The sequence below is a fragment of the Mobula birostris genome, chromosome 6 (assembly GCF_030028105.1).
Source record: "Mobula birostris isolate sMobBir1 chromosome 6, sMobBir1.hap1, whole genome shotgun sequence".
NCBI classification, from domain to species: domain Eukaryota; kingdom Metazoa; phylum Chordata; class Chondrichthyes; order Myliobatiformes; family Myliobatidae; genus Mobula; species Mobula birostris.
In genome coordinates this window covers 49,708,476-49,728,260 of record NC_092375.1, presented here as the reverse complement: position 1 = coordinate 49,728,260, position 19,785 = coordinate 49,708,476, and the positions used below count along the sequence as shown (strand labels likewise).

The following is a 19,785-nucleotide window of genomic DNA, read 5'->3' as shown; positions in this document are numbered from 1 at the left end:
ACAATTGACATTTAACACTTGCAAAAATTGTCCCACTAACTTGTCCCACTGCAATATCTGACAAAAAAAAGTTCAGAAATTGATTCAGGACTCCACAGATCACACATACTTTATCTCTGGAGAAATCTGTTGGCAAAGGCAGGAGTTGATGAAATTCACCATTGCCTTCAGTATGTTAACATAGCCTTTGGCCTTTTGAGGTTTGTACCTGGAACAAAACTCTTGATCCAGCAGGAACTACAAAGCAATAAGTGATGCCACCAACACTGCCTGTGCAAAATCCTTCACGTTTATTGAATGGCTGATTGAACTGATGTCAGTGCCCTCAGCCAGCCTGTCATCATGTTGCCTCACAAGTGGATAGGGTAGTTAAGAAAGCTTATGGGGTGTTAGATTTCGTAAGTCGAGGGATAGAGTTTAAGAGTCGTGATGTAATGATGCAGCTCTATAAAACTCTGGTTAGGCCACACTTGGAGTACTGTGTCCAGTTCTGGTCGCCTCACTATAGGAAGGTTGTGGAAGCATTGGAAAGGGTACAGAGGAGACTTACCAGGATGCTGCCTGGTTTAGAGAGTATGCATTATGATCAGAGATCAAGGGAGCTAGGGCTTTACTGTTTGGAGAGATGGAGGATGAGAGGAGACATGATAGAGGCGTACAAGATAATAAGAGGAATAGGTAGAGTGGATAGCCAGGGCCTCTTCCCCAGGGCACCACTGCTCAATACAAGAGGACATGGCTTTAAGGTAAGGGGTGGGAAGTTCAAGGGGGATATTAGAGGAAGGTTTTTTACTCAGAGGGTGGTTGGTGCATGGAGTGCACTGCCTGAGTCAGTGGTGGAGGCAGATACACTAGTGAAGTTTAAGAGACTACTAGACAGGTATATGGAGGTATTTAAGGTGGGGGCTTATATGGGAGGCAGGGTTTGAGGGTCGGCACAACATTGTGGGCCGAAGGGCCTGTACAGTGCTGCTGTACTATTCTGTGTTCTATGTTCTATCCCTTGCAATAAAGCCCACTTAAGCTCTGTAGGACAAATCAAATCATTTGACTGCTCTAGACCAGAGTGCCAAAACACACACAGTTCTGAGATTTATCACAGCAGGTGATGATAGGGTGAAGAAAATATAATCAATAGATTTTCTCCCAACTCTTGAAAAGTAGAATATCCCCAATAACTTCTGGGAATTTCGGGCCCATGATTATTCAAAATGGGGTATTCAGGTTGGCATTGAGAATTTCACATTGATTGGTTTGTTCTGAAACAATACTGGAGTATGAAATCTCCCAAATGATCCACCCACCTGTCCCATTAAGCAACTTCTGTACAACATTTCAGAGTTGGTGAGTCCCATGTTGGTCTCATCAGCCTTTTGAGAACTCTCAATAGAAATGCAGGCAGACCTTCCCTCATTCAGATGAGTGGTCAAGAAGGCAGTGGTTTCTCATGAGTCTTCAACTGATTATTCCCAGTAAATAATCAGCATGATCTGCATAATCTCTATTTTATGAATTGCACTTTCACTTTCGCCCTTGTCTCTTTTAAGCACGTTAGTGTCTTTGTTCTTGACTGTCACTCCACAGCTTTCATCTTCAGTGCATCTTTCTTATTTCTAGCTGCCTTAACATGATTCCACCATCAGTTATTTTTTGCTTTCCTTGAGTTTTCATTATTCACAAGTGAATGATCAACATATATCCAGGTTCATGATTCAATTATAACAACCCTCTTCCCCTTAACAGCACTTTCTCATGCAGGCAGTACAGCAGCCGCACTCCTATCTACTCCTTTCTCTTTGCCCAGACTTCTAAAAACACGTTGGAGGTCAAGTTGTTATTTATCTATTTGCTGTTTCTGACTGTCAGTAAATGTGTGGCTGCTTTGTAGAATACCTCCATACCATTTGCTGGCATGTCGTTAATCTTTGGTTACTTGTCTATCTTGGCCCGAAACGTTGACTGTACTTTTTTCCATAGGTGCTGCCTGACCTGCTGAGTTCCTCCAGCATTTTGTGTGTGTTGCTTGGATTGAAAACTAGTTGTCTTGCAGAAGAGGGATTGGAATTAATGGATACTTTTCAGGCTGAACGGTACTGGTGAAGTACTGCAAGGGTCAGCTGTCGGTCTGCAGTTCACTATTTACACATATAACCTGGAGAAAGGAACAGTTTCTAAGGTTTCCAAACTTGCCAGTGTTACAAAATAGATGGAAGGGAATATTTTGCTAAGGTACTGTAATTTTGTAATGGGATAAGGAGAAATTAAGTGGGAAAAATATTGGCAAATGTATTAATGTGGGGAGGCATGAATCATCAAAGTTCAAAGTACAATTATTATTAAATTACGGTCACAAGAAAAAGTTTGTGAACCCTTTGCAACTACCTGTTTTTCTGCATTAATTACTCTTGAAATGTGATCTGATCTTCATTTTAAGTCACAATAGTAGACAAACACAATTTCCCCAAACTAAAAACACGCAAACAATTGTACTTTTCTTGTCTCTATTGAAAACATTGTTTGATCATTCACAGTCCAGGCTCTGGGAAAAGTCTGTGAACGCCTGTATTTAATAACTGGTAGGTGTGGGTTGTAGAGGTGCCTTGCCCTATAATAATGACACAGTCAGAAATCTCTAGAACTTGCTAAACTTTCTGTTCACATGTCTGTTATAAGAAAAACACTGAACAAAAATGGTGTTCATGGAGGACACCACGGAGGAAACCACTGCCCTCGGGGAAAAAAAACATTACTGCGCATCTGAAGCTTGCAAAAGGCCACCTGGATGTTCTACAACACATCTGGGACAATGTTGCGTGAATAGATGAAACAAAAGTTGAACTTTTTAGCAGAATTCCTATGTTGAGAGGAAAAAGGGCACTGCACACCAACACCAATACCTCAACCCAACTGTGAAGCAATGTGGAAGGAATATCATGATTTGCGGCTGCCTTGCTGCCTCATAGCTGGATGGCTTGCAATTGTTGAGGGAGCAATGAATTCCAAATTATATGAAAACATTTTTCTGGAGAATGTCAGGGTAGCAGTCCATCACCTGAAGCTTAATAGAAGTTGGATGATGCAACAAGACGATGATACAAAACACGAGTAAATCGACAATAGTTTAAAAAAGAAGAAAATTTGTGTTTTAAAATGTCCAAGTCAGAGTCTTAACTTTAACCCAATTGAGATGCTGGAGCATGACCTGAAGAGGACCGTTCATGCAAGGTATGGAAGAATGGTCTAAAATTCCTCCTTGCCATTGTGCAAGTCTGATCAGCAGCTGCAGGAAAAGTTTGGTGGAAGTTATTGCTGCTAAAGGAGATTCTACCAGTTATTAAATACAAGGGTTCACATACATTTTCCAGCCTGAACTGTGAATAATTGAACAATATGTTCAATAAATACATGAAAAGTACAATTGTTTGTGTGTTATTAGTTCAGGCAAATTGTTTGTTTATTATCAAAGTTGCTGGTGAACGCAGCAGGCCAGGCAGCATCTCTAGGAAGAGGTGCAGTCGACGTTTCAGGCCAAGACCCTTCGTCAGGACTAACTGAAGGAAGAGTGAGTAAGGGATTTGAAAGTTGGAGGGGGAGATCCAAAATGATAGGAGAAGACAGGAGGGGGAGGGATAGAGCCAAGAGCTGGACAGGTGATAGGCAAAAGGGATACGAGAGGATCATGGGACAGGTCCGGGAAGAAAGACAAGGGAGGGGGGCGGGACCCAGAGAAGGACAGAGGGAGAAAAAGGAGAGTGAGAGAAAGAATGGGTGTATAAAAATAAGTAACAGATGGGGTACGAGGGGAAGGGGGGCCTTAGCAGAAGTGCCAGGAGGATAAGTGCCGGGAGGGATGGGTGGGACGAATGGACAAGGGAGTTGCGTAGGGAGCGATCCCTGCGGAATGCAGAGGGGGGGGAGGGAAAGATGTGCTTAGTGGTGGGATCCCCTTGGAGGTGGCGGAAGTTACGGAGAATAATATGTTGGACCCGGAGGCTGGTGGGGTGGTAGGTGAGGACCAGGGGAACCCTATTCCTAGTGGGGTGGTGGAAGGATGGAGTGAGAGCAGATGTACGTGAAATGGGTGAGATGTGTTTAAGAGCAGAGTTGATAGTGGAGGAAGGGAAGCCCCTTTCTTTAAAAAAGGAAGACACCTCCCTCGTCCTAGAATGAAAAGCCTCATCCTGAGAGCAGATGCGGCGGAGACGGAGGAATTGTGAGAACATCTTTCCCTTCCCCCCCCCCCCCCTGCATTCCGCAGGGATTGCTTCCTACGCAACTCCCTTGTCCATTCGTCCCCCCCATCCCTCCCCACTGATGTCCCTTCTGGCACTTATCCGTGTAAGCGGAACAAGTGCTACACATGCCCTTACACTTCCTCCTTTACCACCATTCAGGGCCCCAAACAGTCCTTCCAGGTGAGGCAACACTTCACCTGTGAGTCGACTGGGGTGATATACTGCGTCCGGTGCTCCCGATGTGACCTTTTATATATTGGCGAGACCCGACACAGACTGGGAGACTGCTTTGCTGAACGTCTACGCTCTGTCCGCCAGAGAAAGCAGGATCTCCCAGTGGCCACACATTTTAATTCCACATCCCATTCCCATTCTGACATGTCTATCCACGGCCTCCTCTACTGTAAAGATGAAGCCACACTCAGGTTGGAGGAACAACACCTTATATTCTGTCTGGGTAGCCTCCAACCTGATGGTGTGAACATCGACTTCTCTAACTTCCGCTAAGGCCCCCCTCCCCCTCGTACCCCATCTGTTACTTATTTTTATACACACATTCTTTCTCTCACTCTCCTTTTTCTCCCTCTGTCCCTCTTAATATACCCCTTGCCCATCCTCTGGATCCCCTCCCCCCCACTGTCTTTCTTCCCGGACCTGTCCCATGATCCTCTCGTATCCCTTTTGCCTATCACCTGTCCAGCTCTTGGCTCTATCCCTCCCCCTCCTGTCTTCTATCATTTTGGATCTCCCCCTCCCCCTCCAACTTTCAAATCCCTTACTCACTCTTCCTTCAGTTAGTCCTGACGAAGGGTCTCGGCCTGAAACGTCGACTGCACCTCTTCCTACAGATGCTGCCTGGCCTGCTGCGTTCACCAGCAACTTTGATGTGTGTTGCTTGAATTTCCAGCATCTGCAGAATTCCCGTTGTTTGTTTATTATTATGACTTGCATGAAGATCAGACCTCATTTCATGAGTAATTCATGCAAAAAACCAGGTAACTGCAAAGGGTTCACAAACTTCTTTTGCAACTGAATATTAAATACTGCATACAATCTTGAGATTAGTTTCTTTAGTTATCCCTAAAAAAAGACACCCAGTAGAACCCATTTAAAAAAAAGACTGTCAACCCAATGTGCAGAAGAATAAACGGTGCAAATAATAAAAGAAAGTAAGCAAATGACAATCAGACAACAGGAATTCTGCAGATGTTGGAAATTCAAGCAACACACATCAAAGTTGCTGGTGAACGCTGGTTACTGGTTAGACTGTTGAAAGGAGACCATGGTGGTGGAAGAGACTACACCCCGTCAGAGCTGACAGTTAATGGGCCTTTAATTTTGGACTTTAATGAGCTTTGGCAGCAGCCATTCAAGACAGATTTTCATGATTGCAGACAAGAGGAACAGCATGGTTTGTCAGGAGAACATCACAATCAAGGATAGATTGCTTACCAGAAGAGTTTGTTTGTGTAAATGTCATGTCTCCTGTGTCTTGGAAGCACATAGTTGTAACTGTCCTAATATAATAAATAGGAGATATGCATTTGTTTTCTATCTGCATTATATTTTGTGCTGTACGTTCATTATGGTAACTCATCACATGAGTGTAAATGTGGTAAAGACAAAGGGAGTAAGTCACATATTCGTGCTTTGTTCGTTGCAGTTTGTAGTAGCTGGGGACTGGCAGAGGTCGTATCTTTTCCTGACTGCTCAATAAGGCTGAATTGTACCAAGCTTACACTTGGGTAAGCTTAAGTTTAATCGCTTCAAGATTATATGCTTGCTAATTGCTAATACAAAGTTTGTGGCCTAAGGTAGAAGGGGTCAATTTTAGAAAACCTAGCACATTTATTTTTCCTACATTTACACACTTAGTTCAGCGGTCGTGGAGCATACGGATCCCTTCTTTGTAGAAGTTGTCGTCTTGGACCTCCAGAAGTGGTCCACAGCAGGAGTGTTTGATAAGTTCATGGCCCACGGTAGAAGAAGATGAGTTATTAACTTCAAACTTTCTGCATTTTCACTCAGAGTTGAACTGTATGTGCATGTAACGAGAGCTGTATAACTCTACCGTAGGCGACGAACTTATCAGTCACCCCTGCTGTGGACCACTTCTACAAAGAAGGGATCTGTATGCTCCACGACCACTGGACTAAGTGTGTACATGTAGGAGGGGACTATGTTGAAAAATAAATGTGCTAGGTTTTCTAAAATTGACTCCTCCTACCTTAGGCCACAAACTTATCAATCACCCCTCGTAAAGAATTGAAGACATATCCTCAACACTTGGAGCAATCATTATTGGAGTGAAGATGTGTCATGCAAGTATAATAAATCCGTAGAGTTGCTGGCAGTGGCAATTGTTTTGGTTTTGTTTTTAGTTTGGTTTGGTCACTACACCGTGTTGCTGGTAGATAACTTTTAAAAGGATGGTAACAAAGTATAATCACCAGGCTAATTCTTTGGGAGAATGTTGTCCTACCAAGAGAAAGTACTTTGGGCTTGTATTCTTTGAAATTTGGAAGAATATGATGTGGCCTTATTGAGCCATAGAGCAGGGGTCCCCAACCTTTTTTGCACTGCGGACTGGTTTAATAGTGACAATATTCTTGCAGACCGGCCGACCGGGCGGGGGGGGGGGGGGTGGATAGGGTTGCCAACGGACAGGAGTAGCTGTCAAATACTTTGGGTTTACCCAGAGAAAGACTACCATGACCATGAAGCCTTGCGCGGGCACCAGTGCGCATGTGTGTACATGCCGATTTTTTTTTTCTACAAATTGTTTTTGGCGATTCTGTTCAGGGGGTGGTGTTAATCACAACCAGAATATAGGTGATAGTGACTGATACACTCAATTTCCTTTCTAAAAGGGCTTATCTAACCAATTTAACATTAAACACACAGCGCATATTTTCCTCGCATGAATATAATGATAAGTCAATTACCAGGGGAGGACAGGGGAGCTTGAAGTAAGTGTTGAACGAACTTCCAGTAGAAGTGGTAGAGGCAGGTTGGATATTATCATTTAAAGAAAAATTGGATAGGTATATGGACAGGAAAGGAATGTAGGGTTATGGGCTGAGTACAGGTCGGTGGGACTAGGTGAGAGTAAGCATTCGGCATGGGCTAGAAGGGCAGAGATGGCCTGTTTCCATGCTGTAATTGTTATATGGTTATATGAGTCACTTATAAGTCAATAGCATCATAACATTTTAAGTAGCGTTTGGATATTAAACTCACAACACATATTTTCCCCATATGAACGTATAAAATCATTGCAACACACCAATATCGCTGAATCAGTGGGAGCCCTGAGCTGAATACTTGTTCCCTGCAACAAGACGGTCCTGTCGAGGGGTGACAGGAGACAGCGATACTCGAAGGGGCAACGTTTTCAGTGCTTTCATGGCTATCTCAGGATATTTAGCCTTGACTTTGATCCAGAATGCCGGCAGAGACGTTATGTCAAACATACTTTTCAGCCCGCTGTCATTTGCAAGCTCGAGGAGTTGATCTCCTTCCCGTGCTGACATGGATGACGCGCGGGTAATGACTTCGCGTGCGTTCAAGCTCAACAGTTGGCGTGACAGGGAATGAGGAAAGGTGCAGCTGACTCATATCGCCAAATCATATCGTTTCCTCACGGTCCGGTAGCGCATGCTTTGCGGCTCGGTGGTTGGGGACCGCTGCCATAGAGGATCTAAGCAGGATCTGATTGGTAGATAATAGGATGTTTTTACTAGTAGGAGAGTCTCAAAACTAGAGAACACAACTACAAAGTAAGGGTGCAGTCATTTAAAACTGAGATATGTAATAGTTGATGAATCTCTGGAATTCTTTTCCCCAGTAGATGGTAGAAATTGACTCACTAGAAGTATTGAAAGTGGAGATAGATAAATACTCAACAGTTTTAAGAATAGAGGGACATGGAGAAATGCCACAGAAGAGGAGTTGAGCCAGCATAGATCAATCATTATCATGTTGAAGGACCTGATAGCTGACTGCTATTTTCTTATATCTCTCAATCAGGCATAGTACAACATTCCATTTCAGGTGAATTAACCAATTTCATTTTTTTTTGTTCATTACAGTTTATTGTGCATTATCAATCTTTTTGTTATTTCATCTGCTTTTTACTTGATCACAGACATTACATTTTCCTCCTTTCTTCCACCACTGAACTTGTCTGCTTCTTCAAACTTCTATCATTATCTCCTTAGGTGATAAAATGTATGATTATGAAATGCAGCCTGACATGAGAGTTTTGTACACCTTTTTCATTTTTAGTAAGGCGGCTTTAGATTTAAATTATGTTTATCATGTGTTGCTTGACCCAGGATCAAATAAAGTATAAATTTTGCTGTCTGATTATAGATGATAGATATTAGTAGAATCAGGTTTATTATTACTAAGATATGTTATGAAATTTTGTTATTTTATGGCAGCAATACAGTGTAAGACTTATAAAAATGCTATAAGTTGCAAAAAAAAATGATGATATAGTGCTCATGAGTTCATTGACCATTCAGGAATCTGATGGCGGAGGGGAAGAAGCTGTTTCTAAAACTTACTGTGTCTTCAGGCTCCTGTACCTCTATCCTGATGGTAGTAATGAGAAAAGGGCATGTCCCAGATGGTAAGGATCCTTAATGATGGATGCTGCCTTCTTGAAGCACTTTTTTTTGAAGATGTCCTCAATGATGGGGAGGCTTGTGCCTGTGATGGAGCTGGCTGACTTTACAACCCATTGTAGCCCCTTTCAATCTTCTGCATTGGAGACTCCATACCAGGCAGTGATGCATCAGTCAGAATACTCTCCATAAGTACAACTGTAGAAATTTGCTAGTCATTGGGAAGTCTTAGATCAGATCTTCTCAAACTCCCAATGAAGTTAATCACTGGCATGCCTTTTTCGTGATTGCATCAACTTGTTCGGCCCAGGATAGATTGTTTGCGATCTTGGCACTTAGGAACTTGAAGCTGCTCACCCTTTCCACTGTTATCCCCTTGATGTGTTCTCCTGACTTCCCCTTTCTGAAGTCCACAGTCAATTCTTTTGTCTTGCTGGTGTTGACTGCAAAGTTGTCGCAACACTACACAGCCAGCTGATCTATCTCGCTCTTGTATGTATCCTCATCGCCTTATAAGATTCTGCCAACAACTATGATATCATTGGCAAATTTATGGATGGTATTGAGCTCTACCTAGCCACATAATCACAAATGTAGAGAGTAGAGCAGTGGGCTAAGCATGTGTGAGGTGCATGAGGAGGAGATGTTATTATTGATCCACATTCATTGTAGTTCTCCAGGAGGAAGTCGAGGATCTAGTTACAGTGGGAGGTGCAGAGGCCTAGATTTTGAAGCTTGTTGATTAATATTGAGGGGCTGATGGTGTTGAACACTGAGCTGTCATCAATAAATAGCAGCCTGACGTAGGTATTGCTGGTGTCTTGGTGGTCCAAGGCCAAGTGGAGAGCCAGTGAATTGCATTCACTTACACCTGTTAAGGCCTAAGGGAAGTTGCAGTGGATGCAGGTCCTTGCTCAGGAAGGAGTTAATTCTAGCAATGACCAACCTCTCAAAGTACTTCGTCATAGTAGATGTGAGTACTACTTGGTGATAGCATGATTTATGTCCTTTTGAAGTAGGTTAAGAGGCTGCAGCTGTTCTTGAACACTCTAGCCAGTTGGTTGGCACAGGTTTTCAGTACCCTGCCAAGTATACCACTGGAGCCTGACACCTTGCGAAAGTTCACCCTCTTGAAAAATGTTCTGACGTTGGTCTCCTTGACATAGATCATAGGGTCACTAGATGCTGTTCAGTTTTATTCTCCTTTTCAGTCTTTTACAAAGTCTTGAGCTCATTGAGAAGAGAATGGGGAAGAGAGGAATAGAATAAGAGGCAAGTGGAGAGATTTTCTTGATACAAAAACTTGTACCTTTAGTCTTAATTTTTTAACTTGACCAAGTTATAGTTAACAAAGCAATGGATGGTAGGTAAATAGTTTGACTAGTAAAAACATGGGATAGGATGCTGTCATGGACATGTGGAAGATGAGGCTTAACCCCCTGTGCTGTTAACTTTGGTAAGTATGTTGAATGGAATTCTGAGGGTAAATTAGTGATCTTTGAATGTGATGGTATGATGCAACTCCTTGTTTCTCACTGGTGATGATCTTACTATTTGAGAGTTCTTCGGCAGATCTAATAATGACAGCTTCACTGAACCAGAAAATGGCATTAAGGGATGATTTTGTTCAGGACTTGAGAAGATATGAAATATGACTTGGATGCTAGCTGTTTTACTGCTTTGGCATAAATAAATGTTAGGTGAACATTTATCCTTAGAAAGTAGGTGAGCATTGGTAGAGATTTATTTTTGTTTTATTATTGTCATATGAAATCAGATACAGTAAAAAGGCTTTTGTTTGTGCAGTATCTAGATAGATCATACCATTTTTAAGTCCATTGAGATTGTAAAAACAATGCATTATATAGTTACAGAGAAAGAGCAGTGTAGGTGAAAAGTGCATGGGCCATGATGAGGTAGACAGAGATCACAAGTTCATCTTTAGCATATGAGTGATTCATTCAAGAATTGGATAATAGTTGGATGGAAGCTACCCTGAGTCTGGTGTTACTTGTGCTTTAGCTTTTATATATTCTGCTCAATTTAAGGATGAGGGAGGGAGAGAAAGACTGGAATGGGAGGGATCCTTGATTATGTTGGCTGTTTTCCTGAAGTAGTGGGGAATGTCAGCAGTCATGGAGGGGAGGCTGTTTGCATAATGGACTATGCTGCGCTCCCAGTTCTCCAAGCTTCTGCGGTCTTGTGGTGAACAGTTGCCATACAAAGCTATAATGTATCTAGATAAGATACTTTGCATGGTGCATCTATAACAGTTGGTGTGAGTCCTCATGGGCATGATAAAATTCCTTAGTCTTCTGAGTTATTGATGTGCTTTCTTGACTTTATTTTGCACATCACAAATAATTCAGTAAATTTACTGAAACTGTTCATTTTCAAAATACAGACCACAGTTCACACTGACACTAAGTACGGTAGAAGGGAATATAAGGCATTTATGTTTTTAAAAAAACATTGTCTATGTGTAGGCCAACGAATGTACAATTATATCCATTTTCCCTGAGATTATATTTGACAATGAAGAAAATTTCAATTAATTAGATAGCAAACTTAATTTGTGAAGGGAAATGCTTAAACCAGTTTATTATGAATTTTATATAGTAGATTTGTACATTCTGTCACTTAATAGACTTGAAAATTTAGCCTAATAATATTTGGTGGTTTAAGCTCTTGAGTTAACTTACTGAATGAAGTTCACCTTCATTGTTCTTGTTCTTCAGCAGGGTGTGTTATACCAATGACCGTAGGTTATCTCAAAAGTGCTGTCAAGTGGTAATTAAAGTGAGGAGTGGAATACATGTGGATTGAATGGAATCAGTTCTGTTGTCCTTGTGTCGGCAATTTTGATGGACTGTCGTATCCCATACTGTGGTAGTAATAGTTGTAATAACTATCACTATAAGTAGCTGGTTTCTAGCTGATGTTTGTGAATGCCCATTTGTGTAACAGTCCATAAGAAATGGGATCAGCACTAGCCTTTTCAAGTCTATTTTGTGCTTTATAAGATTATGACTACTACAACTTCTCTCCCTCAGGTCCACTTTCCTGTCTTTTTCTTTCCTGTAACATTTATTTCCTTTGCCAATTTAAAAATCTATCCATCTCAGCTTTGAATATGTTCAAAGATTCATGCTCCATGAACAGGGAATCTCAGAGGCTTGACCCTTTGAATTACAAATTTCTCATCGCTGGTCTTAACTGCATGTCCTCCAGTCCAAAATACTATCCGCTTGTCTGAGTCTCTTCTATAAAGGGTGATGTGATCCTGTCCAGCCCACTAAGAAACTTGTTTGTTTCAAAAAGATCATATCTCATTCCTCCAAACTCTTGGTGAGTATAGATGTATCCTGTTTAATCTATCCTTGTAAGACAATTTCTTCATACTTGGGATCCTCCTAATGAATTGCCTCTTCATGATACGTCTCTTCAAATATAAGAATATAAACCTTCGAAGTATTCTTGATGTTATCTCACAAGTGCCTTGAGCAATTTTAATATGCTTCAATATCATTGAAATGCAGCATTCTAGTAGTTTTCCAATTACCTGATGCCACTGTATGCTGGCTTTGTTTCATGTAAGGTGATCCTCCAAGTCCCTTTCACTGTAGCTTTTATTAAATGTTTTGATCATACTTCCCAAAGTGAACAAGTTTATGTTGCCCCATATAATACTTTCATGCCAACTTTTTGACTATTCAATTTTTCGTGATCTCTCTGAAAACTGTTTTCTCCCTCTAACTTTCTCTTCCCCCACAATTACTTCACTTTGATATAGCTGCAGCACTTTCTTTTCCTTATTTGAAATCCTTAATGCTTTGTAAACAGTTGCAGTCTCAGCATGGATCCACGCAACTCCCCACTGATTTTCATTTATCCACTTGAAAGTTTGTTAGCTTTATTCAGCAGGTTTGCAATTTCCAATCCATGCCAATATTTTACTTTCCTGCATTATTTTGCAAAGTAACTTTTTCTGTGGCACGATGCCTTCTTAAAATCCAAATATGTTTCATCTTTTTGATCCCCTCTATCTACTTGCTAATTCCTCAGCTAACACTTAATAAATTTATCAGATGTTCCTTTCATGGAACTATGTTGACTCAACTTGATCAGAGTATGTCTTTATAAATGTTCTACCAGTATCTTAAATTTACATTTATTTTCCAATACATATTGGGAAAAAGAATGTTAAACTAATTTTATTGGACTGGGTGAAAGTGACTACATTTTGTCTTGCACTGTGTTTTAATACCATCACATTGGTAGGAGTACAGTCTTTTAATATCTTCCAGAATGCAAGGTTTTTTTTTTGGAAGATTACAGCCAATGCAATCACTAGTCATATAGCCACTTGCTTCACTCAGTGGTCACTTTATAAGGTGTACCTGTACACCTCATTAATGCAAATATCAGAATCAGGTTTATTATCACCGACATGTAACGTGAAATTTGTTAGCAGCAGCAATTCAATGCAATATGTAATCTAGCAGAGAGGGAAAAATATTATTAATAATAAATAAAATAAAACATAAACAAGTAAATCAATAACGTGTATTGAATAGATTTAAAAGAATGTGCAAAAACAGAAATACTGTATATTAAAAAAGAAATTGAGGTAGTGTCCAAAGCTTCAATGTCCATTTAGGAATCAGATGGCAGAGGGGAGGGGAAGAAGCTGTTCCTGAATCACTGAGTGTGTGCCTTCAGGCTTCTGTATCTCCTACCTGATGGTAACAGTGAGAAAAGGGCATGCCCTGGGTGCTGGAGGTCCTTAATAATGGATGCCGTCTTTCTTAGACACCGCTCCCTAAAGAAGACGTGGGCACTCTGTAGGCTAGTGCCCAAGAAATCAGCAAATCATGTGGCAGCAACTTAATGCATAGAAACATGCAGACATAGTTTTAGTTGTTGTTCAGATCAAACATAAGCATGGAGAAGAAATAGGATATACGTGACTTTGACCATGAATTGATTTGTCGGTACCAGACAGGGTGGTTTGATTATCTCAGGAACTGCTGATCTCCTGGGATTTTCACGTGCAGCAGCCTCTGAGAGTTTATAGCGGATGGTACGAGAAACAAAAAAACGTCCAGTGGATTGCAGTTCTCTGGGTGAAAACACCTTATTATTGATTGGTCAAAGAATAGCCAGACAGGTTCAAGCTGATAGTAAGATGACAATAACTCAAATAACCACGTGTTACAATAGTGGTGTGCAGCAGAGCATCTCTGAACGCACAGCACTTCAAACTTTGATGTGGATGGGCTTTACAGCAGAGAACCACACCAGGTTCCACTTCTATAACTGATAAAGTGGCCATTGTGTGTATATGCCTCATGTCCGGGGAAATCAGCCTTCATTTATCTGAGAGAAATTCTCTCGTGTTGATATTTAATTCCTTCCTTCTATATCTTAGAATTAATATGATCTTTTAACTAATGATTGTTTATTGGCTGATTATGTTCCATTATTGATGCTTGGTATGATTTGTTTCAAATCTTGTAATTCGTTTTCCTACAGGGGCTTTCTGCAATGTATGAATTATTTTCTTTTCTCTTTCAGGCTGTGCAATGGTCTCTGCAACACAACCTGAGCTCGAGGTGGTGCTTTTATGTACAGATATAAATTGTTTTCCTATTTTCATTGAGGAGGCAATTTATTTTTCTCTTTCAACAACCACATAGCTAGACAAAATTGCAAAAATCTGTCCTGTGTCGACTATGACAGCCACGACCCGTGGCTCACCTGTAGGAGGGAATGACAACCAAGGCCAAGCTCCGGATGGCCAATCCCAGCCTCCTCTCCCACAGAATCAGGTAAGCATTTAAAATATAATTTCAGAATTTGTTTTTATTTTGTTTGACTGTGGAGCCAAGGGTTTGTACTGTGTGCTAGTGCAAAGCTGAAAATGTTGTGAATTTTGCCATCTGTACTGCTTTTGTATCCATTTTATTTAGTGATACAATACCGAATGGGCCCTTCTGGCCCAATGAGCGCACCTCCCAGCAACCCACCTATTTAACCCTAGCCTAATCACAGGACGAATTAACCTAATAACCAGTACGTCTTTGGACTGTGGAAGAAAACCAGAGCACCCAGAGGAAATCCGCATGGTTCACGGGGAAAATGTACAAACTCCTTACAGGTGGCACCGCAATTGAACTCTGAATTCCAGAATGCTCCAAGCTGTAATAGTGTTACGTTAACTGCTACACTACTGTGGTGCCCCAGAATAATTTGCACAATGTGGGACTCAAACATGCGATCCCGTGATCAAGCCTCATGCTCTATTGACTAGCCAGGTAGATCCGTGGGCAAAAATGCCTTTGTAAAGAGATGGGTCAGAGGAGAATGGACAGCGTGCAGTTGGCTGGAGATTACCCTCCCTCTGTGCTTCTTTTTGCTTTTCTAACTTTGGTAGTGTTATATTTACTTTCCAAGTATTCTTTACTTTGTACATTTAAACTCATTGTAATTGGGTAATATGCTCTGTTATACAAATGAGAGAATTTCTATTGTGTCAGAGAATGTGATGTTTAGCGCTTATTGAATAGATATGTTAAACAATCAAATGTAAAGAAATTAACAAAATGCAATCTAATGCAGATGCTAAAAATCGGATATCCTGATTTCAATGGTTTGAATGTATTTTTTGTTTTAGGTTTGAATGTTCTTCTATGCTTCTAATTTAAATTTTAAGTAACTTTGCAATATATTTAAACATGAGTCCTTTGGAATGTTGAGCCTAAGGTTCAGAGTCAGTCTTGACAGTTGGTAAGGTGGCAGTGTGAGATTTCATTGGCTGTCAAAGCCATCTTGGGAGAGCAGCTGGCCATATAATATCAAAGAACTCTTGTGTTACACTACACTATGTACAGAACTAACTGGAAAAAATATTATCTAAGGGCAGGAACAGTGTTCAAAGGTGATGAGATCTTCAATCTGGGTTGTGAGCATCATTTTTCTATTGTTAGTTTTGCTAAACTTACTTTTCATTGCTCTTGAAGACAGAGTATAATATAATGGTAAGACTCTTGGCAGTGTGGAGGATCTGAGAGATCTTGGGATCCGTGTCCATCGGACGTTCAAAGCTGCTGCGCAGGTTGACAGTGTTGTTAAGAAGGTGTATGGTGTGTTGGCATTCATCAACTGTGGGATTGAGTTCAAGGGGTAAAGTTAACAGCTATATAAGACCGTGGTCAGACCCCACTTGGAGTAGTGTTCAGTTCTGGTCACCTCACTACAATAAGGATGTGAATACTATAGAGAGAATATAGAGGAAATTTACAAGAATGTTGTCTGGATTGGAGGGCCTACCTTATGAGAATAGGTTGAGTGAATTTGGCCTTTTCTCCTTGGATTGATGGAGGATGAGAGGTGACCTGACAGAGGTCTATAAGATGATGAGGGGCCTCGATTGTGTGGGTAGCCAAAGGCTTTTTCCCAGAGCTGAAATGGCTGACATGAGGGTGCATAGTTTTAAGGTGCTTGGAAAAAGGTACCAAGGGGATGTCACGAGCATGTTTTTCTCACAGAGTGGTGGGTGTGTGGAATGGACTGCCAGAGGTGGTGGTGGAAGCGGATACAATAGGGTCTTTTAAGAGCCTCTTAGATAGGTACATGCAGCTTAGAAAAATAGAGGGCTATGCGTTTGGGAAATTCTAGGTAGCTTCTAGAGTAGGTTACAGGGTTGGCACAGCATTGTGGGCCGAAGGGCTGTAATGTGCTGTAGATTTCTATGTTCTGTATTGATCCATGATTAAACACGTACAAATTTTGTTGAAAATTAGCTTTTTGTGGAGTATTGCTAAGATGAAAAGGCATACAGGTACTTTAGTTTGTGAAACCAAATGGATTTATGGTAATTATTTATCAGGTTTTGATCAAATAAGCAGTTAATTTAGATGTTAATTGCTATCATAAGTGATGTATTCGTTTGATGATTGAGACTGTCTAGAAACTTCAACTTGTCAGCTGTCATTGAACATTGCAATATTGTAAATGCCTGTGTTCAGTTTCACTGCTCCCAGTAACCATGAGTAATGTTGAGGTTGAAACAGTACTTTTGTGAAGTTTGCTGTGCCAAAATTGATAAGAACCTTCCCTTTTAAGTTGAACTTGAAAGCAAAGAAAGACTTTTTTTGCATATTTGTGTTTGAAGAAAATTAAAAGGATGTCAGCCTATTAAGTTGACTTAATGCCAGTTGCCATTTGTGTTGCATGACCCTGTAGGTTACTGATAATGCAGTTAGCTTATAAATGCAACGAAGGTTTGTGTCCATGGCCTTTAAAGCAGATCCACTGTCTCTTTCCAAACCTTCCATCCCACTGGCATTAACAGTCCCTTTCTGTGTACTGTCTTTATGCTCTCAAGCAAATCTTCCTTTAGACTCTGTTGTTCCGATGGAAGTAATCCTAGTCTTCTTGGTCTCTTTCTTATAACTGTATTTCTGCTTAGATGGGCATCTGCCCTCTTGACTGTCTTTCGTGTGATGACTGGAACCTTTACAAGTGCTACAACTGTGTTCTATTTAGCAGTTGTAGCATGACATTCCTGCTCTTTAACACTAAAGACTTGAATGATACATAATAAAAAAAAAACAGCAGGTCAGGCAGTAGCAATGGACAGGAACAGAAGACATTTCAAGTTAATTTTTCATCAGACCAAGGAAAAATAGAAAATTTAGTGTGTTTTAAGTTGCAGGGAAGAGCCAAATTGTACAGGCATCTAGGTTGTCATAACTTTATTTGGGAACAAACTTGGTCTGAACATTCTTGATCTATTCCTTGGATGTTTTCTGTCTACTTGCTTAAATCAGTCTGGTAAAATTGGTCTTGCTACAATTTACAACTTTGACTCCTTATCTGTCCTCAGTAATAGTTTTGAATTGTTCTGTTTCTAAATCCAACTGCTTTATATTCATTGGTGAGGCTCGTTGGGGACATGCTGAAATATCTTAGCCTTCTGAAGAAATAGAGGTGCTGGTGTGCTTTCTTTACCATGGTGTCTATGTGGCTAAGCCAGGTAGAATTACTGGTGTTATTTACACCTAAGAACTTGAAGTTCTTAACGAATCTCCATCTAAGCACTGTTGCTACTGAGAGAGGTAGTAACCAGTCTTTTTGTTTTGATTGAATTGATGGAAAAGTTGTTGTGTTGACGCTATGCCATTAGGCTATCTTCTCCTTCCTGTACTCTTGCCTTGCTGATGTTTGAGACTCGGTGGTGTCATCTGTAGATTTGTAGATTAAGTTAGAAAAGAATTTGGCCACATAGTTTGAGTAAGTGAGGGGGTCTGAGAGCGTAGCATATGTGGCAACGATATTGATGCCTATCCTTACTGATGGTAGTCCTTTGGTCAAAAAGTCAAGAATTGTTGCAGAGGGAAATGCCACGTATTAGGTTTAGGAGTCAGGAGATAGCCAAGTTCACTCATTGAGATTGTTGGTGATGAGGAATTGATACAATGTAAAATTTGCTTTGGAGCATCAGATACAGGTAGTTACAAACAAAATGCAGGATATAAATTGTACAAGCCAAAGTTGGTTCAGACTGACACCAGGCTCTTGTCAAGATGACTTAAACTTTTTGCAGTGGCTCTGCTAAGAAAAAATACAGTTATGCACAGAATCTCCTTTCTGTTCCCCTAACTAATGGATCCCCTGAAACCTGGTTATGGTCCTATGAAGGTGCAGTCTATTGACATGTACAGGCCCCACATTCCCTTGAAATAGCTCCCACTGCTCCACAAGTCTCAAATCTAGTCGGCACAACAATGTGGGCTGAAGGGCCTGTAACGTGCTGTAAAATTCTATATTCTAAGTTTGTAGAGAGATTGCAGACTTTTACAAGAAACAAGATTCTTATAGTAGGTGATTTTCTTAATCAGTACATTGAAGTCCCAACGAGAGAATGTGTGATACTTGATCTGCTATTGGGGAATGAGATTGGGCAGGTGACAGAAGCTTGTGTAGGTGAACACTTTGCATCTAGTAATCATTATGCCATTAGTTTCAAAGTAATTATGGAAAAAGACAGATCTGGTCTATGGGTTGGGATTCTAAATTGGGAAAAGGTCAATTTTGATGGTATCAGAAAGGATCTGGCAAGTGTGGATTGGCACAGGCTGTTTTCTGGCAAAGGTGTACTTGGTAAGTGGGAGGCTTTCAAAAGTGAAATTTTGAGAGTACAAGGCTTATACATGGCTGTCAGAATAAAAGATAAAGATAACAGGTTTAGGAATCCTTCGTTTTCAAGAGATACTGAGGTCCTATTTAAGAAAACAAAAGGAGGTACGTAATAGGTATGGGCAGGTAAGGACAAATGAGGTACTAGTAAGAAAAGCAACAGAGCTGTTAAGAAAATATCAGGAGGGCTAAAAGAAGGCATGAGGTTGCCTTAGCAGACAAGGTGAAGGAGAATCCTAAGTGATTCTATAGATAAGTTCAGAGCAAAAGAATAGTGTGGGTCAACATTGGTACTCTGGAAGATCAGAGTGGTAACCTGTGTGTGGAGCCAAAAGAGGTGGAGATCTTAAATGGATTTTTTTGCATCTGTATTTACTTAGGAGAGAGACACAGACTCTATAGAAGTGAGGCAACACAGCATTGAGGTCATGGACCCTTTACAGAGGAGGAGGTGTTTGCTTGCTTGAGACAAATTAGGATGGATAAATCCCCAGGGCCTGGCAAGGTGTTCCCTTGGACCTTAAGAAGGCAAGTGCAGAAATTGCCGGGGCCCTAGCAGAGATATTTAAATCATCTTTGGCGACTGCTGAAGTACCAAAGGATTGGAGGATAGCTAATGTTGTTCTTCTGTTTAATTAAAAAAAAACAGGAAATTATAGGCCAGTGAGCTTGATATCAGTAGTGTGAAAGTTGTTGAAGGGTATTTTATGGGACCA

The 19,785-nt window shown here is 40.8% G+C and overlaps 1 protein-coding gene across 6 annotated transcripts in view; it reads left to right on the top strand.

The window, feature by feature from the left end:
• Positions 1-19,785, top strand: part of usp9 (ubiquitin specific peptidase 9) — a 266,944-nt gene that overhangs the window by 58,885 nt on the left and 188,274 nt on the right. For all 6 annotated transcript variants that reach the window (XM_072260457.1, XM_072260455.1, XM_072260456.1 and 3 more), the window contains one exon: positions 14,444-14,697. In XM_072260457.1, coding sequence (XP_072116558.1) covers positions 14,602-14,697 — 96 coding nt within the window. In that variant the 5' untranslated portion in view covers positions 14,444-14,601. The remainder of the gene's footprint in view (positions 1-14,443; positions 14,698-19,785) is intronic.